At 33.2% G+C, this 23,517-nt stretch overlaps 1 protein-coding gene across 1 annotated transcript in view; it reads right to left on the minus strand.

The window, feature by feature from the left end:
- Positions 1–2,491: 2,491 nt before the first annotated feature.
- LOC138324929 (nipped-B-like protein A) overlaps positions 2,492–23,517 on the minus strand; it is a 32,382-nt gene continuing 11,356 nt past the window's right edge. Inside the window, 34 exon segments of the mRNA XM_069270181.1 lie at positions 2,492–5,453; positions 5,800–6,057; positions 6,703–6,874; positions 7,241–7,355; positions 7,709–7,784; positions 8,222–8,254; positions 9,517–9,663; positions 10,906–11,109; positions 11,751–11,858; positions 12,323–12,458; positions 13,193–13,247; positions 13,506–13,572; positions 13,779–13,885; positions 14,255–14,345; positions 15,587–15,738; positions 16,273–16,366; positions 16,778–16,918; positions 17,146–17,282; positions 17,767–17,878; positions 18,057–18,110; positions 18,490–18,594; positions 18,937–19,071; positions 19,272–19,418; positions 19,713–19,811; positions 20,062–20,164; positions 20,535–20,545; positions 20,547–20,729; positions 21,039–21,140; positions 21,445–21,513; positions 21,630–21,773; positions 22,044–22,173; positions 22,417–22,499; positions 22,641–22,821; positions 23,123–23,223. Of these exon segments, the coding sequence (XP_069126282.1) occupies positions 5,187–5,453; positions 5,800–6,057; positions 6,703–6,874; positions 7,241–7,355; positions 7,709–7,784; positions 8,222–8,254; positions 9,517–9,663; positions 10,906–11,109; positions 11,751–11,858; positions 12,323–12,458; positions 13,193–13,247; positions 13,506–13,572; positions 13,779–13,885; positions 14,255–14,345; positions 15,587–15,738; positions 16,273–16,366; positions 16,778–16,918; positions 17,146–17,282; positions 17,767–17,878; positions 18,057–18,110; positions 18,490–18,594; positions 18,937–19,071; positions 19,272–19,418; positions 19,713–19,811; positions 20,062–20,164; positions 20,535–20,545; positions 20,547–20,729; positions 21,039–21,140; positions 21,445–21,513; positions 21,630–21,773; positions 22,044–22,173; positions 22,417–22,499; positions 22,641–22,821; positions 23,123–23,223 (4,119 nt within the window). The 3' untranslated portion in view covers positions 2,492–5,186.

A 23,517-nucleotide genomic window follows, 5' to 3' on the forward strand; every position in this document is an offset into this window, starting at 1 on the left:
ATTACAGTAATTCAGTCTCATATGTAAGTAATGCATAGACTCTTTGTTGTTATCCTTAGACTTCCAAATCATTAGCAAAGAACATTTATATGAAATCAAGGTTAGTGAACTCAAATAGATCAACCAAGACAAAAATAAAGTTTAAGAAAATGTACCAACATTAATATTTTTGTTACCCACATTCTTAATAGGTTCCATTTCATGTACGAGTCTTATTCATATATCTATCACTTTTTGTCACGATGGGCATATATACATGAACAGATTCCTTTGATGTAAATATATATGACATACATTTTCGTTTTAACCCTTTATATATATATATATACCTATCACATATCATGTCATTCATATCATATATTTCAGTTCGTTTACGAGCTGCTTTTTACACAAGGAATTTACATATATGGAAATATACTTATTTCTTTTAAGAACTAGATCTATATTTACTTTACATTTACACATCCCAATTGATGTTGGAAACTCGTTATTTGTTATAATCCTGATATTTTGGGTATTCCGTTAACTTTTTCATATACCAACACTTTTATTCTGTACAAACAACAAAATTAATTAGAAACTGTTAACTATAACTTCGTGGTGACTTTCTTATGTGTTATGACATATAGAATTTCGCATCAGTTCTGTGCGTGTACAGGTGACTGACGCTGTTTGAGCGATTGATTGCTGAGAATTGAAATCACTCATGCAATACAGATGATATATATAATCACACACAAAATTATGAGTTTACAGTAATCAGTGTAAAACTCCAAACCATGTGTGTCTCATTGTAACAAAGGTAACGGAGAGATATAGCTAGGTTGTAATCTCCCAATGAATGTTGTGTCAGGGTGTCACACTCAGTTGCTCATTAAGACATGTGTCACACAATGTTTCCTAATTGTTTAAAAAAAAAAAAGAATACTAAATACAGTGTAACTTGCATAATGTATTTTCTAAATGATTTTGCCTTTTCGCTTGTAATCCTCTTTCATTATTCTTTCACATGTACAATTTCATTTTTGTTTTCAATTATATGTGTAGTGTTATCAATCATGTACCACAAATGTAATTAAGAGAAATTGTGATAATCTAGAAAAGATGAAATGCCATAATAAGATGATAATAAAATTTTGATATTTTACATATTATCTCTCATAGTTGTTTTTATTGTCCACTAATGTTTGGGTTTGTGTACATGCTTGCTTAAGAAAATATCTTTTGTTATAAAATTCTTGACCAATGCATATTTGACATCTTTGAAATCCTTCATTTCTTGTAGGAATGAAAGGATTAGTTCAAAGGACTATGTATGGCTTGGGCCCTTATTGGCCTCCAAATTCAACAAATTTAGTGTTACAAGATTAAGCTATTGTCTCTGAAAGATTTAGTACATCCTGGATTTATTAAGATAAGATGGTAGTTTTCTATTATTACCGCTCTAGTTGACATGGTAACCATTCAAAATATGCATAATTAAGTGTGGAAAATTAATCAATAGACCAAAATCTTGAACAAACTTAAAGATGCTCCACCGCCGACAGAGCATAAATGATATTCATCATTTGAACACTAATTGGTGTTAAATTGTGTATATATATGCCTAATTAACACAAAAAATAACTTAAAATAATTTATTTTGCCTTTGGTGCATGCGCAATCATTACTTCATTCTATATAGAATATAGTGCCACGGAATTTTTTCGGGATACAATTAACTATTTTTCATATTTTTAACTTGAAGTAAAATTAGAAGCTTAAACTTTTCAATGGTGGTAATGGTGTAAAGTAAGTAACTTTTGTAACTGAAGAAAAATACTAAATCGTCTACTCCTGTTTTTGATAGTGAAAAAATACCATTTGTCAGCGGTGGAGCATCTTTAAATCATACTGAGAATATGAAGGCACTCAAGATACATCTTCAGGGGAAATATAAAGTTTGTTCAAGGATTTCTAGATGAAAAAAAAAAATAGGCGAATATGACCAAATATTCACATTAGCTGAATATAATTTATGCATAATTCCAATGGTTACTATAGGAACTACAATGCAATGATCCGTAACTATCATACTATCATATCAGGGATGTACCCGGTACTAGATATTTGAAATTCAACAATTTAATCACTAAAATAACAGGTTAGAAAATTTGTCGGATTTAGGGTTCAAAAAGGGCCCAAATTGTAGAGTCTTTCGAACATTTGGGTCGGTAAACAAGGGTCTGGGCCAGAAGAGCGAGGCCAAATGAGGAAATTTTGCTGGAAAGAAAGTATTTGGTTTGTATTAACTCTGCAGCATCCTTAACAGAAAAAGAATCAATTTTGTATAAATGAAGATAAACCACGATTTACATTCTTACAGTAACCAATGATATCTACATGAATGCCGACTAAATGATTAATCTGCAATGATTAATCTTGGATGTTAAAATTGATTTACTAAAGTGCTATACATTCTCAAACATAACAGAGAACAACAAACAGAGCAAAATTTATAACTTTTTTATTATTATTTCAAATAACTTTTTTATCTACTTTCTCAGTTCACAAATTTTTTGGGAATGAAAACATCACTTGTGATTTATGGATTCAATAAGAAAGATGAATTATTAAAGAATGGCTGTTTTTATATAATAAAATAAATACTTCATGACAGCTATAGATTTACAGTGTGATAAAATGACATTTTTCTTACAATGAAATGTAACATGATATTTCATAAAAAAGAGGCAGTTGGATGAAGTGTTGATAAAATATGCAGTATTTAACTTGTATGATTAACATGAACAGCAGCAGATTGACAACATAAACAACTCTATATTTACACTATAAAATAGGACAAAATCTAGGATGTGTTGATTATAACAATTATGCTAGGTTTCTTTCATGTCCACTGTTATCACAAACTCTCCCACAAGTACTTCATCAGGCTTTGCATCAGATACATTCATCAAACTAAGAAAAATATCTTGCATTTTTTCCTTTTAAATTTTAATCTCCAATTTTGACCTGAAAGCCAGCTTTACTGTGATGGCAATTTTTATATTGATAGTTTACGACTGAAGGGACACATGCCTGAAAAAACATTATCATGAATTGCGCTACCCATTCTCACATTTGATAATTTTAAACAAGAACTTGGACAATTATGATAATACAGATTACAAAACATATTCACAACCAACAAATTATAAATGTATTCATGCAATCATCTTTTGTTTTGCGCAATGTTTGCAAATAAACAAAATCCTTTGGAAAAGCAATGAGAAGTTTTCAAATAACATAATTTTCAACAGTCCATGAAATGAAAATAATCATATTTAGACGTTTGCTGTCAGCAAAACCTTTGGTAAATCTACCCTATTGCACAAATATTTTTTCTGTCAGTTGAACATTTGGCATTACAAGGACATAGTGTTCTCCCTTAAGGATTTTTTCCTGCTGGTCCTAAGGACCGGCTGACCCTAAAAGTTACTAGTCCTGACTGGAAATTACTGGTCCTTACAATGTGATAATTTAACTTTGTAGTTTATATAATTACAAAAAAGTACTTACAAAATTATCCGGATGAGTGTCGTGCACATGCTATCTCAACGATTAAAATTGACTGAAAACTAGAATATTATGAACATTTGTTTTGTACAGTTTGATCTTCAACCTTTCTACAATTCTGCTACTATTTTTTTGTTTTGTATATCCTTTATACATCTGACCAAAAGTTGTATATCAAAAAATTGTCTGCCACACCATAAAGTTGCCGGTCATAGGTAGACAGACAAGTGTTAAATTACAACGCTGAACGGACAATCAAATTTAACAATCTGTTGGACATTACAACATAAGCAGAGTTTATCAACTTTCTTAACAGTGCCAAAAACTTGAATCTGATAAACGTGATGTAGAATCAGCCCGGGTCACACCAAACTAAGGAATTTATCTCTTTCTCATGTTTATATGTAAATGAAAGACTTTTCAAATCGAGAGTTTCCCCATATTTTTTTTATATTGTACTATCTTATTAAAACCCTGTAAACAAACTAAAAACAACCTCCTCTGACAATCACATATAAAAAGTACCTAGACACAGAAAAGAGTAAATTTATAAAGGTAAGAATTAATCTGAACTCAAGAAGGCATAAAATCAGTATCATTCTAAGTCAAGTCTAAGTGGTTTTACTTCTGTAATAAACTGCACAGCTATCAAAAACTTAAGTCAATCTTTAGATTTGTGATTCTAATAAACTGAGAAAGTAGATAAATGTTGATTTATTTCTTTTATGGATATAATTTATCAAAGAATCGTTGCCAAATTTTCAAGAACTTATTGAACCGCATTAATTCTCTTTGCATTTAATCCTGTAGTTGAAGATATAAGCGAATCTTTCAGCACAAAAAGCATGTATCACAGACGTTTTCTATTACTGAAAGATACAAACACATCCATCTATCCTTTGACACTAGTCCCATACATCTTAAAACAAGTAAACAAAACAAAAACATAAAAAAGGCATTAGCAATCCTCAAATCATTATTTGTCCAACCCTTTCACAAATGACATTGATATGCCATGAGATTCCTTCATATACCGAAAGTGTAAAATCAATGCTGATTACAATAAGATCTGAATAAACTATCAGTCAAATTTAGGGAACGTTTTAAGTGAGACAAAGTTCAAAATAACATGATTAATTTTCCCAAATGGTCCTAACAGAAAATGTAAAAATCAGAAAATGCCACATTTTCGAGGACTACATCTGTCACATAATTGAACGGTTATATCATTGTCTTCGGTGTATCAATATGCAATGTAGTTCTGGTTTTCTGAAAGACTGCAATAAAATGTTTTCTTACTAAGATTACTAAAACAATAGGAAGAATACTAAAAAATCAAAAATAAAAAACAATTTCCTTGATGCTTGAAACACATTTCCTTTAAAACAGCTTGATGTAAAATGGCTACCAAGTAGCATTCTTTCAAAAACGATATTGCCAAATCCTAAAGGTAAAACTTCATGCTATCCTTCGATTCAGGTTTTTTTCTGTAAAGATCTCTTTAAACAGCCACATATCTTTGAAGAAATTATCCTTGGAAAGAAATGTGCATACAAGTCCAGTATGCAAGGTATTCTTCTTGCTTTGATACATCCGCACATCATTCACACGTCACTAAAACTCACTGAAGACTATAACACAAAATCGGGATCATCATCACTGTCATCCTCACTGTCACTTTTATATCGCCGCTTCCGTTTTTTGTGTTTCTTTCTGTCCCTAGATGATGAGGATGACGATGATTTCGGTGTAGATGAAAACGAACTGCTAAATGTACTAGATGAAGTCCTTGTTGCTGAGGGAGTGTTAATTTTAATTTTCTTCTTTTCAGATGTGCCATGTAGTAAATGGTGGTGTTTTGAAAGTCTTGATGAAAGTGAGTGATGATGCGTTGAATGCTGAAAAAAGGGAGAGAAAATATGAACAACATGTTTTCTAAATAATACTGGTAACAGTCTACAGGAAAATTTACAATCCAGTTTATAATTTTCAAATCAACACTTTTCCAAATATAAAGAAATTAGCATTGTCAGCAACTGCTAGTGATTTCAAATACTCAAGTAGACTCAATAAGATTTTGCTGCTAGTAACTAGGAAATTTTACAGGTGGTTTCTGAGATTACAAGTTGCATTGAACTGTGAGGTGACAGGATAGGTTGAAAGTAGACAAAACCATACATACACATATGCATATATTTCTGACTGGCCTCACAGACGTTTATGGAGAAAGTGTATGTGACTTACATGTCCTGTATGATGTGTGGGCGGCGGCGGTGGATGGTGTGACTTGCTGGTCTCACTGGAAACTGCTTCTGTGTTGGTAGTGTCTGTGTTGTTAGGATTGTCCTCTGTGCCTTCCTTAGCCGCCTCACCTGCAGTGCCTGCAGGAGCATTGGCTGTACCTGCTGCATCCGGCTTGGCAGGGTTAGGGGTCCCGGTCTTACATTCACCGTCACTCTCCTCGTCATCAGGGGGGTCTATACACAACATCAGCTCCTTGAACTAAAACAGGAATGTCAGAATTAAATCAGGTGGATGTACAATATCTAACTGTACACAAAAATTACGTTTGACACACCCTCTTATTTAGACCTACCCTTCAGGTCAATGAGGGGTATTAATATTTACATATTTCTAAACTGCCATCCAATGCATGCTGACAATTATAACAATTTTGCAGTATTGTCTTAACAAACAAATGGAGCTCTGCTCATAACTGTTTTCATTTATGAACCTTAGTAAAATTTAACCCATCCCAATGATATTTTCGATGAATACAATTTACAATTCACAATTTACCGACAAAACGGACCAACGGCGACTAGCATAAAGTCCCCCATTTACAAGTTTTTTTATTCAACTAATTCTTCATTTTCCATTCTAAATTTAACTTTTTGTGAAAAAACATCCTTCTACTGATTTCCTCTTATTTCTCATATTTCATTAAAAAGGTACATTATATTACAGGAGCAATATCATCTGTAAGACAGTTTCCAATATTTTCATATCTATGTTAATGTCAGAGCTGTGAAAAATGTCATCCTTGTGAAATTAACCAGCACTACTGTCATTCTTGTAGACAATGGGTGATTTGACGCTGTTTAAAAGACAACATTAACTACAGTTGTGAATAAGGCACGATCTTACCTCCAAGTAATCATTGACTAGTTTTGTTCGCACTTCAATGTCGTCTGAAGATTTTGGCGTTCCTTCTGCAAGCACTTCCAAGACAGTTTCTGGGTTAAACTTGACAAGAAACTTTCTTGCAACAGGCTTATCATATAATTTGGTTTCTGCAGGGGAGTAGTTGTGAATTTTGCTGAAATAATTAATTTTATGAAATGAAAGACATGGATATCTTCAATTTGATATACCGACATATATGTCAAAGTACTGTCCCCATCCAGTGGTCGAGGACTATTAAGCTCTTCCTCTGAAAGGAATGATTTAGATCATAGTGGTTTACTTTTTAACACAAAAACTATTGAACCCAGCTCCTCTCCCCAGGAATTTATAAAAACACTCCCCCCTTCCCCAAAAATATTTCTTGCCATTTGTTTACTAGTAGATTTTTAAATGCCCTCAAGGCCAGGTGAGCTAATAATGAACCAGAAGGTTTGATTTTATATGCTCTTATTTACAGAAATTGACATTGAACAACTATTAGTAAAATGTATTTGCTTACCTGTCTGTAAAACCATAGAGTTCTTTCAAATGCTGCTTGAGATGGAGCAATAGGATACAGCCTTGTGAGAAGCGACAGATCTCTAGTAGGGGCTGAATACATTCAGGAAGGCGCTCTGAAAGTAGGATATTTTATTACCATGACTATCACTAACAGTCCGCAATACCACAGAGTCATCGCATATATAACCTGTCAATAACAAATTACTACCAGACCCTGATAATACTCTAAAGCTTAAATAGGATGTATCCAAATTGTTTAAATCTGAAGAACCAATAAAAGTCAGGATACCATCTTTCCATTTGGAGGTGCGACAACCATTAATAATTTGCAGCTAAATTACTCGAGAAGCAAAGTCTGTTCCAATACAGATAAGGATATTTATAACAAAGACTTCTATAAAAGTTGGCTCTTTTCCTTGAAATAAAACGAAGAGAGACTGGAATATCATCTGAGGATGATCCTTACCTAACAAAGCCTCTGGGTCATCATCTTCTTCCTCATCTATTGGTTTCTGTGTTCCATTCTGGTTGTTCACAAGACCCTACAAGGAGAAAACATACAATTATAAATTTAGTTAGGTAAAGGAACAATGTAAACTCAGTATTCTTGTGTGAGCAAATCTGGTATAATCAGGGACAGAATATTGATGAAGTTAAGGAAACACCTTTTTAGAAACTCACAAATTTAGAAATTTCATGAATTAATTAGTAGAAATTGTGGAGAAATCCTGCAGCAGCAATCATCTTTATGAACCATTTTTTCCCCTCGATAAATTTCTATATGATCTGACAGGAGAATCTATATGTCAAGTGTTTTAGAACATAAATATCTATATTTTGAAATAACTAAAACATTTTGTTTTCTTTTTGAATATACACATGCAGCGGGCAAATAAAGACTAATATCATAATGTCATTCATTACAAAAAAGGCAGAAGCAGACTGATTGAGCATTAAATGATAAAATAATAAACTGTACCCCATGGTTTTCTCTCTCACTGCCATACAGCTTCTAAAATAGAATGAAATTTGTAAGCAAAAAAATACAAACATGCAGGAAAACAAAATATCACATACGTAAGCTTTCATGAAATGCACATTTGAAAATTAAAGCAATCAAACCTGCATAAAAAAAACCTAACATTTTCAACAAAATTAACACTTTATTATTTTCCAAGTTTGCCTACAGTTTAGTATACCTTATACAGTGGAACCATGTATCATTATTTCCTGCCCACATTTTTGACAGTTTTAGTAAATATGGTATTTTCATATACTATTTTTTGAATTCCAAAGGGATTAATGCTTTAAATCTCAATTATATATATTTCAGAGTAGCATTTGAAAGTAGAGGCTGTCCAAAATTGAACATACAATTAAATAATAAACTCAAGACTACGCAGATCTTACAAAGTACTAAATGAATTGAATCTTTTTTTTAATGACTTTAACTATTCTCATACAAAGTTAAGCAACCTTTGTTGTGTAAATTGTTTTGATTTGAGTCAGTTGTTTTGATTTGGCCATCTTTTTATCATAAAGAATAGGAGAACATAACAATAGGATGACTTATATTGTCTATCTAAAGCAATATTGAGTCAGTTGTTTTGATTTGGCCATCTTTTTATCATAAAGAATAGGAGAACATAACAATAGGATGACTTATATTGTCTATCTAAAGCAATATTGAGTCAGTTGTTTTGATTTGGCCATCATTTTATCATAAAGAATAGGTGAACATAACAATAGGATGACTTATATTGTCTATCTAAAGCAATATTGAGTCAGTTGTTTTGATTTGGCCATCTTTTTATCATAAAGAATAGGTGAACATAACAATAGGATGACTTATATTGTCTATCTAAAGCCATAAAGGATAAAACATGCATTATAATATGAACAATAAATATCAATTAGATATCATTTAATAAATTTAAAAACAAAGCTAAGTATTTTGATTTAAGCTCACTAAAAGGACAGAAAACTGTATACACAAATAACTATCTCATGCAAGACATAAATGTACAAAATGAAAATTTTCCAAAAGATTTTTACACATGCACATATGTAACCTAAATATACCATAGAATGATTTGATTACTAAACATGTAATCAATATTTTGTGGAGGAGTAGAGTGTTTCCCAATCAGAATGTAAGATGAATCACCAACCTTTATCACTGAAATTAAAACACATTATGCCTTAAAACGATCCGTATTTAATCACTGAAATTTAAACACATCTACAGATTAACTCTACTCTTTAAATACTTGCCTCCCTGAACGACTGCAGCAGATTGGATCCCGATACCGATACAATGATATCAATTTGGTGAATAATGAACAAAGGTTCATCCTGAGTTTGGTATGGGAAAAAGGACAAGTTGTCAGCTATATACACCTGTTCTGCTAACGAGATTTTCTGAAAACAGAATAAGGTTTGATAATATTACTATGAAGTAGAAATCCATTTTGTTCACATATTAGAAAATAATTTTACTGAGTGATGAAAAATATTAGTTATATAATATAAATAGCAAATATCCAGCAAAAGAAGTACTTTTAAAAGATAAACAAACCAAGAAGGTTAGATTATTTCAACAACCTGTCCTCATAAGTTTACCATTCAAATGTCATAAATATTAAATCTTAGTTATAAAAGAACAAGAGGCCCAAGAGGCCTTGACGGTCACCTGAGTGCTGATACAGAAAGAGTATTGCAAAGTTGGTTCAAATCTGTAAAAAGTATTAACGAACTAGATTAAACTTTAAAGTTGAACCTTTGTATTAGAATTTTTATTTTATGTTTTTCATTTCGATAGTTAGTGTATTATGTTACCAAACCTTATGCTTAAAATTCCAATTTGCTTTGCCAACGTTAAACAACAAAACCTAACTAGAAGTCAGTCAGTGTCAGTGATTTTATAAATTTCACCTATCTATATTAATCTATGAGGATTATTTGGTTCCATCAAACCTGTGAATTCAGAAGAAGATTTTTGAAATTTTAGCCATTTTGACCCATTTTGGCCCCGCCATTCTGGTCCCTGGGGATCAGCCAGGACCAATATGGATATGGTGTTAAAATGCTATTTCAGGCTAATAATTCTAACCCAGTTTGACTCATTTCCTATTAAAACTAAGCAAATAATGTTCATAAATGTGTTTTTCCTATATAAACTATAGTAAATTTGACTCCCTCCCCAGGGGAAAATCTGAGATCCCAGGGCCATGAAATTCACACATTTTGTAAAGGGCCTTAAGACACCTTCCAATCTATGAATAATAATGCTCAAAAATGTGTTTTTCCAAATATAAACTATAGTAAACTTAACCCCCTCCTCAGGGGGAAAACCTGAAACCCCAGGATCATATAATTCACAATCTTTGTAGAGGGCCTTGAGAACTTTCTATCTATGAAGAATAGTTGATTCTACCACATCTGTGAGTGGAGAAGAAGATTTTTTAAATTTAAGCCAATTTTACCCCTTTTGGCCCCTCCCACACCCCCCTGGGGGGTGGGGGTCAATTCATTCACAATTCTGATTGGCCTTATGCTTCAGCAGTTTCGGAGAAGAAGTCGAAAATGTAATTTGTTTACAGACACGAAGGACACACGATTTGTCTCAGGTGACCTAAGAATCATAAAATATAGGAAACTTACCGCAGAATCATCAAACAGGTTGAGGAGAGTTGTTAGAATAGCTCTGCGATGCGGTCGGTTGCTACGCAACACTGTATACAAATATGCATTGAGACTCTGTACATTTTCATCGGGAGATCTCATTCCACGAATGGGTTTGGAATGGTCATTCTGAAGGACTTGTTGAAGGCGGTAGGATAACTTCAGTCCGTGTAGTGACTTCATCTAAAACAAATAAGATCATTCACTGTAACATTGCAAGCCATACCCAACAGGTGAGATTTTATTTAAAGTGACAGCTTATATCATTGAAGTTGTTTTCAACTTTGTGTAACATAATTATGTATACATGTAGAGTTTGTTTGTTTGTTTGATTATATTAAAGTCCTATCAACAGCCAGGGTCATGTAAGGAAGGGCTCCCATGTATGTGGTGTGCAGCGTGTATGTAGTGTGCGATGAGTGTTATGAGAGACTGTGGTATGTTCGTGTTGTGTCTTCTTGTATGGAAGACTAGGGCGGTTTTCGATTATGCAGTTTGACTGGTTGGACCTAGTTGTTTCTTTATGATTAATGACGGACCTGATGATTTTATATTGTTTTCAGACGAGCATTGACAAAGCCCTCACAGGTCTCAAAATGATCAAAATGACTTTTAAAAACGGCCGAACCAGTTTTTCCAAATAAACGAAAACGGCCCAATATTTCTTGTCTGACCTCCATGAAACAGACAGACAGAGCAGCACAATATACTGTATACACTATAGGGTTATTTCCACTTGTTTATAATTGTCAAGATATGGAGGGAACTAGGGCATATAAACGTTAACCTGTATGTGAGAAGCCGGGTTATTCATGAATACTTACATGTATGAAGCCTGGGTATTTCTTTTCAATTTCCTGTAGCTGCTGATCTGCTTTCACTCGTATTGATTGTTCAGAGTCTGTTCCAAAACTGATTAAATACGGTACACACTGAAATAAACAAAACATAATCTCAAGTGTAAATTACAAATCTAGCATAACTGAATAAACAATACATATTCTCCAGTGTGAATTACAAATCTAGTATAATCAAATAAAACATACATATTCTCCAGTGTGAATTACAAATCTAGCATAACTGAATAAACAATACATATTCTCCAGTGTGAATTACAAATCTAGTATAATCAAATAAAACATACATATTCTCCAGTGTGAATTACAAATCTAGCATAACTGAATAAACAATACATATTCTCCGGTGTGAATTACAAATCTAACATAATTTTAGAAGATTCTGCGAAAGTAGACGCTCAAGTAATTCATGACAGAGTGTAATGTATATTAAGTAATTTATGGCTCAGTGGCATGTATATAAATTTTTATTATAGACCGACAATGACACTTTGAATTTGTCAGATTTAGATGGTACATAGATTGTGTTTTCTAGTTACCTGGACAGGATGTACGAGCCCTTGTCTGAGAACAAGGTTTATCACACCAAGAGCTGCCATTCTAACTTGGGACTGCTGATTGAAGAAGGACTCCAGCACTTGTTTTAGGTAGACTTGCATCACTGTACTGGCCATCCTGTGTAAAAGATAAAATAATGTGGATGTGTGGTAAATTCAGATTAACACAGATCAAACAATGCTCTTGAAACAATAATCTTTTTAACACAGATCTAACAATGCTCTTGAAACAATAATCTTTTTAACACAGATCTAACAATTCTCTTGAAACAATAATCTTTTTAACACAGATCTAACAATGCTCTTGAAACAATTATCTTTTTAACACAGATCTTACAATGCTCTTGAAACAACAATCTTTTTAACACAGATCTAACAATTCTCTTGAAACAATAATATTTTCAACACAGATCTTTTTAACACAGATCTAACAATTCTCTTGAAACAATTCTCTTTTTAACACAGATCTAATAATTCTCTTGAAACAATAATCTTTTAAGTCTGATGGTCTAATGCTCTAATAAGATGGTCACACAGAGATTCAAATACAACCAGGAAAAGTTATTTCTGATCTAGTTCGTTCAACCCAACATTAAAACCTCTATTTGTTTCACAAGGGCTGCTTCACAATAATTGGTGTTTACAATTCAGTCCATTTCTTAGGTTCTTTACTCTACCAAATAGCGAGATATCTACAGGAATTTTGGAAACTATTATAGCATTATGTTCACACTTTTTTTTTTTCTTTGAAAACTTTACGATTCAAATGATAAGCTACGCAGCCGGAAAATTATGGTACAATATTGAAGGAAAATGCAACAAAAACTAAATCAAGTTAAAGATAGCACCTACCCTGACTGAATATCATTCATTTCCTTCAAATCCTCCTCCTTTGAATGCTTCCTCCCTGTAACACAAACATTGAATCAACTGTAAAGCATATATTTTAAACAAATTTTGTGATTTTGCTTGAAAATTTATATTCAAAAATGTTTTCAATATGCCAATAATATTTTAAACTAATTTTTTTTTTTGTCTTTTCTTCTATTTCTTATTTCAACTCTTCTTCTGACTTTTCATTTTGAAGGACCTATGAACCTTGACAAGTTATTTGACTAATTTTTGAGATGTCAGTTATCTCCATACATGGTCAAAATCCACTTACATTCTGCATCTGCCTTTTGCATACGGACCTCTTCTTCTTGGAGGTAATACTGAAGATTTTTTAACACCTGTAAAATATAAATGTTTTTTTTTATCCTAATGTAAATACAGGCGAATATGCATGTGTATTTATATGGTTCGCTGTCATGCTGTTTTAGACAATTGTAGTGCTGCTTATTAATCAAAATTAAAATTACATGAAATCTCAACAGCAACTGTAAATCACAAGCAATAGGACTCAATTTTTGCTGGCATTAAAAAACAAGAAACTTACCTGAACTTTTAATCGGACTGGAGTGAAGTCATTGGATAAAAAGTCGACATACAATGTTTTTGCCTTTGCACCAAGCATGAATTCATAATGCCGTACAAACAGAAACCCTGTAAAAAAAGAAATGACACCATCACTTTCATACTACTTACAACATTGAAAACCAGTTTCAAATGTCTTTTTCATAGTCCAAAGTTGTTTATTAAATGATTTGTCTTCGAATTACAGAAAATTCCAGGCTCTTTGTTTATGTTTCAAGATTACAGAAAATTCCAGGCTCTTTGTTTATGTTTCATCAATGTACAATAAATTTTTACAAATATTAATGATTTTTATTGCCGACAGTTTCAACTCTTTAGGTAAAAGCAGTATCGTCAGTTGATAAAAAGTATGTAATCATCATTTTTATAAAAATCTTCCACTTTCTATGGGTTTTCTAGTTTTCAACAATCATCATTTCAATCAAATCTGTTATTTACCTAAACCAGTCAGAGCTTTTGTGCGCACTTCCTCATCTTCATGAAAGACAAAGTAGTGCAAAACATCATACACTTTGTCTTTCACTGACGTCTGTAAAACCAAATGAATAATCTTAATTAATTTGAAGTTCATAAAAGTCTTATACATTTGTTTTGCTACAGAACTCTGTACCATTAGTTTAACCTTAACCTATTCAATTTCTGCATGACTTTAGATTCTATGAAAAGTCTTCATACAGTAAAAGTAACTACAGTGGAACCTCCCGAAACCGATCATGGTCCGTGCACATAATTTCGGCCGGTTTAGAGAGGGTTCGGTTTGGAGAAGTGAACCGAATACCGATCATTACGATCCGGATTTAATCGATCGGAAGTCGTTTTTTACACTAGTGTACCGCATGTATGCCTAGTGATCGTTAAAACCGACCGATATTGATTGTTAATGTGAATGTTATCACAAAAGAGAGAATCATACGTTTAAAAGGAATGGATTACAACAATCTTGATTCTGTTACCGCTTATAAACGTAGTTTAATTAGTTAGTTGCGTGAATGTTCTTGTGGATGTTCTCGTCTGCACACATACGGCCGATCGCTTCCGGTTACGTCAAGAATCAAATTATATGGTCTAATTACACGATGATCAGTCGATGCCGGTCATTATATGACATAGTCATTTTCTAAAACAATACATGGCTTCGGCTTCTTCATACAGATAATTAACGACATATGTAAATAAAAAAAACCTGTGTTATTTGAATACGAAACTATCTCTTTATTACTAGCTCTGCTTGTTTTCATACAGTAAACAAACCGCGTGCACGTGGTAGACTTTCGTTAAATATCTAAACAATAGACATGATTAAATAATTTCACCACTATCTCGGGTATAATTACCGTGTACCTATAGCCTTCACATCTGTATACATGCCCCAGGACATGGCATGCGACAACTATGGTACAGGTACGTGTGTATTTCACGGTCGGTTGGTCAGACCTCAATGCAATCTATCGGTGTCGCTCAGGTAAGGCCGGTTTTCAGAAGTGTATTTTAGTTACATTTGACTATTCCGATCTCAAAATCGGTCCGGTATTCGGAATTGGGAGGGATCGGTTTTGGGAAGTTTTATACACAATAATAAAGAGGAATTCATTCCGTACATGACATCCATGTTCGGTTTCTAGAGGTGATCGGTTTTGAGAAGGTTCGGTTTCGGGAGGTTCCACTGTAAAAGTAACCATTCCAAAATTACAATCTTTTGTTTCTTGCATCTATTTGAATTATAACAGCAACATAAGAATTGATGGAAGAAAATTTAATTGCATCATTTACCTTTGTTTCGCCCATTTCACTGGAATCAAAATCAAAGTGTTTGCACAAAAGCCCGACTGTGAACAGGGACCTGAGGAGTGTTGGTCTTCTGACTTTCAGTGTGGCATTGTGTGGATCTTCTCTGTGGTCGGCCATTAGACGAGACAACACACCTGTGGGGACAATAAACCATTATACTAGAACAATAATACTTTGACAATAAACAATTATTCTGTGTAGAGGCAACACACATGTGGGACAACAAACAGTTATGTTATGCATCTATTTTCACTTTTTTTTTTTTTTTTTTTACAAAAATTGTGGCCAAAAAAGAAACTTATTCAGATGGTAAAAAAGACTGAGCAATACTATTCACTTTAAAGCAAAATTGAGCAAAATGCATTGAAATAGATATGACTAAGGATCACTATATATACTTATGTACAATAATACTTATGTGGAAAAGCAAGAACAATCCAGCTGGCTGGGTGTACATTGTCAAGTTTAACAATGAAAATTCCTGCATTGAGTATTTTCCTACTTTTCTTCGCTTTTTAAAAACCACAAATCTTGTTTCAAATGGTAAATCAACCAGAAGTAATTTGCAAGAAACAGTTTCCACTAATTTTCTATGGATAATGGGACACTGGTACTAATGTTGGTGTAAAAGTGGAACATATGGTTTGTTCTGGTCATTTTCAACTTACCAAAGAACTTCTGGAAGCAGTCTTTGACTAAGGCATAATTGTGGCTAACATTATTTACAACAGCACCTAAACACCTAACACAACTTTGGAGCACCTGTAAGTAGAAGTGGTCAATGTTCATTGATGTGCTGACAACATTCAACATAGTTATCACAGATAGAATCCTTTTAGACCTTTATAAGCAGTACACAAAACTTACAATTATTCCAGGTAGAAGTCCTAGCGCAGGCTCCAATTTCTTGAAGTAAAACTTAAGTCAAAACTTAAGTTTTTCTCCTTATGTAACTTGTGTGAAATTACTGACTTAAGTCAGTTTTGGACTTCAGTTTGTTTGGAGAAATCCAGGCTAGATTCAGTTCAAACAGAGTGGTCTTTTGACCTGACTCTCAGAAAGCATCAAACATTGAGTTTAAATTTACAAACCCATTTCACTATAATGTTAAAATGTAATTCAATTAGTTTCATTCCTTATACTGAATTTCTGTCTCTCAGAATGGTAACTCACCATCATGCCATGTTTAAGTATTAATTTGATCATGTCCTCCTCCAGCTGGGCAAGAAATGATTCACTGGGATGATCCATCAATGGCACCACCACCTCTAAGATCCTGGCCACATAGTGCAGTACAAGGAAGTCACCCTGTGTCTGTAACCAATATAGGTTTTTATAAATGTTAACATGCGTCAATAAGCAGTATATTAGATACTTACAAAATAGGAATGACTGACTTACAATATCAATCAAATACAAACTTTTTATATTTTACAACACTTGATGACCAGGTATGACTTACAATATCAATCAAATACAAACTTTTTATATTTTACAACACTTGATGACCAGGTATAACAATATTTTATTGTGACACTTACACTACACTTGATGTCCAGGTATGGTTGTAATGTGGTGGCATGTTTGATCATCAGGTCTGGTTTGATCTTGCTGAATAGGAACAAAGTAGACAGACACGCTACAAGTCGCTGACTGCAACCCTTCACAGAGCCTACATCTGAAATAAAACATTCAACTAGAAATTTGCTTTTGTGAGATACAGACTTTGATGACCTAGCTACAGACACAACAAATTTCAGTACTATATCCTGAACAGTTACAACTATTATCCGAAAAAAGAATGGTCTAAAATGTCAACTTTTTGGCATTTGATGATCTTGCAAAGTTATGTAACAACCATTCTCTGCACTTCAGATTTAGGTGATACAAATATATCATTTATGGTTCTCAACATTTGTGACTTGGACTAACATTGGCAGAGAATTCAAAATCAAGAGAAGGAGTGATAAATTGTAAGTACAGTACATTTGCCTTCATTTGAAGGGAAGACATTATTATACATCACATATCGACCATGTCTGATTGAGGACTTATTCAACAATTGATACATCAAAATTCCATTTAGTTTTCAAATAATTTACAAATGGTAAGAGATCTTACATTTGCTTGCATATTAACTTGGAACTGAGGAGACTACATACCCACGCTGCTCTCCTCAATAGAGAGAACATTTTCTACTAAACAGTCCACAATCTGTTTACATGACGTCACAGCACTCTTGTTGTAGTTGCCTTCCTCATCTTTTTTCAAAAGCTAAAATCAAAGTTGCTCACGTTAGAAATATTTTCCTTACTGCTATGACAGAAATTAATACATTTCATATATATCTGATGCCACTTGAAACATGGAATTGTTACAGATTTAACAAAAATAGAAAACATGGAAAACTTGATACCAATTTAATTGTTATTTGATCAATGAGCATACTTACATTTTCTAACAACTGCTCGAAGAACTCGAAGCCTGTATCTTTGCATGCTGCAACCTGTAGAAATAAAATATTCTTTTAAGTTTGTGAATAACATTACCAAGCACAAAAGGCAAAATTTTTATAATATATATCCTACACTTTCTATACAAGCACACCATAGATTTTTTAACTTTTTTTTATAAAGAATATAACTTAATGAATAATCTACTAAAATGATAATGAATTCAGGAAAAATGCACTCCTGTTATAAAATTTGTTTGTTTTCTTTTTATAATGTCATTACAAAGCCGACGGACTACAAGATTATCAGAGCCAATACCTTACATGATTTTGTTTTAGTAGTATAGAACCCACCAAGGATAAAGTTCTCCACCTATAACAATTGATTCTGTACTTGATTCTGTACAATTGTTTATGAAATAACACCACTTACCACATCTGTGATGTTCATCACTCTTTGGAGCAACTTTGAGGTATCTTTGTCTCGGGTACTAAGTGGAGTGAACCACATCGTCTGAAACACATCGTTCACGAGTTTCTGCAACAGGAAACACAAAAAATAAAACAAAACTTACCTTCAAAATATCCATTCCAAAAATATTTGGGACTTTATTTAATATAACCTTATATCCTATTATGATCAAGGGTCACCTACAAATATTCAAGGTTTTGATGAATGAAGGCCAGCGAAGCTAAAGACAAAATACTGAAATATTTTAAGTGCCTTACTACTATCCCATACGGATCTACTTGATGTCTATAGGTGGTAAGACAAGTAAGAGATAGCTAGACACCATAATCACTTGGCCACTGTTGCCAGTCTAACAGAAGACACACACCAAACAATAGTTTGAGTCAAGCAGAAGTGAGAAACTTTTACCTTGATGCCTTCCTCATCATTAACTCGCCGTATCATCTTCACACACATTTCAGGAATTTTAGGGAAGTCACTCTGTTCTATACAAATATCTCTGAAGATCTTTATCACACGTTTTCGCACACTGATTCCTGTATCCTGGAAAAGGAAAGCAATTTTATATTTTAGATAATTCAAATAGATACACAGAATCTGTCATTTTCTGAATGACTGTCATATTCTAAATGTGTTTTATAAGAATGATTTCCAAATATACCAAAACTTAATCCTGTCAATCAACAGGCTTACTTTCATTATGTGCTCCAGACTCTATCTATAAACAGAGATGACAGACTTACCAGGATTCTGTCTGATAACATATCATAGTATTTGGGAATGAGATCTGGACGGATAAGGATGAATCTCCCCACTAATTCCACTGCTGCCTCTCGTACCATTGTAGACTGATCAAGGAACCGACCATGGACACCTTTTTGCATGTCCGTCTGTTAACAAAAAGTGTTCAATAAAATCATGAGTTAAAAAGATTGGATTGTCAAGATTTTTTTCTGCACTTCTTGAGTTTACACCACTTTAAATTTTATTGATGAAGCTTCAACTTCAAAAAGATTCCATTTATTTTTCTGATTGTAATGCTTATGACTGTAAGTTAATGGGAGTCTGCAAAGTTTTCAAATATGTCTACCTTAAGTAAAGACCTCAACTTTAAGAATCGATATGATTATTTCATAGTATACATGTTTGATTAAAACTGGATTTTGTTGTTGTTGTAGACTTACCCTGGCCAGAATACCCGGATCTGACTCCACCACAGCTGTCAAACATTTCATTGCCTTTGTTCGCACAGCCACTGCTGTTTCACTAAGTACCCGCAAAATCTGAAACATGAAAATATTTTAGAAAGTCTCATTTTAAGGGCAAAACTAAGAACGACATTTTATAAATAAGCTCTTCCTGTCCAAACATAAATTATATATGTACCTATAGATATTAGTACTTTATTGTGGATTTGTTGGTTCCATGGAATAGGCATTATATTATTCCCTTTCTACACTGTTATTTACAAGAGGTTCTTGAATAAGTTCAATCCTCTCAGAAATGCCTTTTTTTAAACCTACTTAGACTCACCTGTGTCAAATAAATATCAAAACTTTGTGCAAATGGGCGTTTTGAGGATAGATATCTTGCTATTAAACAAGCACTGTCATGTTCTAGGTTGCTGGGTGGAGGTCTGAAACAGAATGGTTATTACAAATGATAAGATTATACATTTATATTTGATTCTCGTATGCCAATGGATACAATATAATGGTTACAAGGGAAAATTGATCTCAAACAGAAGAGTCATATAGCACTTGCTATGAAACTACATGTGATACTGTAACAAATACTGAAGTAAAACAACCAAGAAAGATTATGAACATCTATGCAAGATTATTTACAACTAAGCAAGATTATTTACAACCAAGCAAGACTATTTAAACCAAGCACGGTTATTTACAACCAAGCAAGGTTATTTTCAGAAGTCAGATGACCTGAGAGCTCTACTCAATTGTTCTAGATATCTCAGAACAACAATTCTGTCATTAGATTGGCATTACCTTCCTGACTTTATGTGCCAGCATTGTATGTTCCACTTGTGTCAGAAGGAAATTTTTCCGCCTTTCTGTGTTTTGAAGGACTTCTGTTGTCATTTCTGCTTCTGTCTCATCAAATTCATCATGAGCAGCCTCAGATTTCTCAGCTTCCATGCTTGCATCTCTGTACCACTGAGCAATATAGAACTGACAAGCAAACTGAAAAGAAATTCAATTTTCTGATTTCATTCATATCTAAGATTACATTTTAGAAAGCTTTATATCTCAAGATAAAGTGACTTTTGTATTATGGAAAAATGTGTATCCAATAGGATGATATAAGGATTGTGTATTACTATTATCAATGAAACCATATCGGTATTTCAACTATATCGATACCGAGTATATATTGGTATCGAGGTCATGTACCCAAGTCTATTAAAAAGATAACGTTTAATTCTAATTCTAACAACTTTTTTTGTTAAAAATTTCACTAAGTCTGCCAGATTTGTTAGGTCTAAGACTTACCCAATATGACGGTTCACTTTCACTATTGTACGTGAGATATGCCAACATGGCTTTCTGTAAGCTTTGAGTCTGATCCTCAGCTGAATCATTAGTACCTTCAGGCTGAAACAATTTACAAGGAATAGAAATACATTATAATAATTGTTTACCTAATAAAAACAAAGCAATGGTGTTAACTTCATTTCATCAAGAAGCAGAAGCTGCATTAGCTGTCAAAGCTTTTAATTCCAATTCAATAAGACTGTATGTAAAATATCTCTTCACAGAATAGTATTATATGGTTCAATGTGAAGCCTTTTAGCAGTTTTAGATAAATCAAATAACTCCATTAATGTACACCATCCAATCCCTCAGTGCAAAATTTGATTTCCTAGTGACTATGTACTTCTTTTGCAGTCAAACTTACCCCAGGTGAAGTCTTGCCTCCCCGTGAGGATCGCCGTGGTGCTTCATCATCGCTATCTACTTCATTAACCTGTAAACATAATAAGAATATAAAATATAAATTCAGGGTTTGACAACTACAAACCTCCGATACAATACCATCCAATCACCACTTATACAAATCGCCCAATAAGTTATATATCTTACCTTTGCAACAATCTCGTCTATGGATTCCTGGTTCAGTTGACTAGACACAGCATCTTTCCGTAACCTGGATGCTACAATACCTAGGTATTCTAAAGACGCAACCCTGAGAGACATATCTACTGATTTATTGCTGAACTGTTTTACCTGTGGAATACAAAACCATTGGATTAATTAGTAAATTATTGGTAAAGACCCTAGTGTTTCTATAAAAGACAGTGTCCATACAAATCCCTTGAGTTCTGATAGTTTTCCCCATAACCTGATTATTACAGCTTCCATTGCTGACAAAACTTTCGTGATTATCTTCTTACCATTAATCTAGAACTCATTATATTAAGACATTAGAAGATCTATGGCATAAGACAGACATTGAATTGAAAATCTTTATCTTAAATCTTTAGATAAAGTTCTTACCAGGATTCTGCCGAGGAGACTAAGCATAAGCTCTGATGATGGCCATTCTGGTTTGTTGACCGTGGCGAGGAGATCTTGGACAAAATTTTCAAACAAAGGCCTATAATCTTCCTCCCCTTTCACTGTGCACCTGTAAAATAAATATAGACATTAAATACATGAATTCATCCAGCATCATACTTGATTTAGCCATTAAGATCATTTATAAATATAATGTTTACTTTGGTCTTATTGCAGTATAGTCATACATATTACAATAAACTTGATTTTACATTCAAAACAATTTGCAGGAACAAATTAGAATCTGCTTACCCTAAAGATTCTACCCTAGGATCAAGAGATGTATTAAAACAAAGATACAGCTTAAACTTACTTTTTTAAGAACACTGAAAGGAAGTTGTATCCTGTTCTCATGGCATTCTCGAAGGACGTGACAATTAAAACATCTTGTTCATTCTGAAAAGTTAAGATGTTCGCAAGTGTTAGGTTAATGTTAATCTATGGACATAACAATAAGGAAAGACATGAAAATTTCTAAAATAAGATTATTTCAAAAATATTGGATTCTGCACAGATAATTGTTATCATCGCTCTTACCTCTGGTTTTTTCTTCTTTTGATTTTGGTGTCTTCCTTTGGAGGATGAAGAGGACACAGCTGGCTCCTCCTCCACCAATGGTTCTGGTCCGGAGTTTGTCTGTGAGGGCAGCTTGATCACACATTGTATCAGCTGGAGAGCCAATGCTGTTACCATTTGTATTGACTCTTCAGAGTTCAACCTGGAAACGTCACAAGGAATAAGGAAAAGAAGGCATTATATTAAACATTATGAGAGTAAAATTATGCTGAATTATGAAATTTTGAAGTAGTGATGATGGGATTTTTTTTTCATAATGAAGATTTTTTTACACTTTGAAAACAAGTTAACATGCTTTCTGTATTTGATTATCTCTGTAGTTCTAAAATTGTATTATTACAAAGATCAAAGGCTGACTATCTCAAGTTCATAATGATACTTAGGTGTAAGTCCAAACAAAGTGCATGTCTTTAATCTGATAAAATTTCTGTGTTATAATGTACCTATAGTTCCTGAGATTTCTTTTGCTTGATGGCAGCCTCGCCAGACTGGCAAATATGTCCTCTAGTATAAGCTGCCTATGTTTTTCATAGTGAGTGAAGATCTGAAAGATGTAAATGCACTAAAATCATATATGAAAGTTAATGTCCCATTTCCAATTACTTATTACAAAACTGAGTTAGAATTAGATATCGAAACATAAATCATTACACAATTTTATTCGAATTTTGTTGTCATTATTGAAATTGAATTGATAGGTTAGTTTTCTGAAGAAAAAATTGAAATTACTGCATGAGTAGGTAAAATGTTTTATGGCTGGGAGATGCTTATAACATTTGTTGCATACTTAATTCATCATATGGAATCATCCAATAAGTACTAACACGAATGCAAAGCA

Source organism: Argopecten irradians, chromosome 6 (assembly GCF_041381155.1).
Source record: "Argopecten irradians isolate NY chromosome 6, Ai_NY, whole genome shotgun sequence".
Lineage (NCBI taxonomy): Eukaryota > Metazoa > Mollusca > Bivalvia > Pectinida > Pectinidae > Argopecten > Argopecten irradians.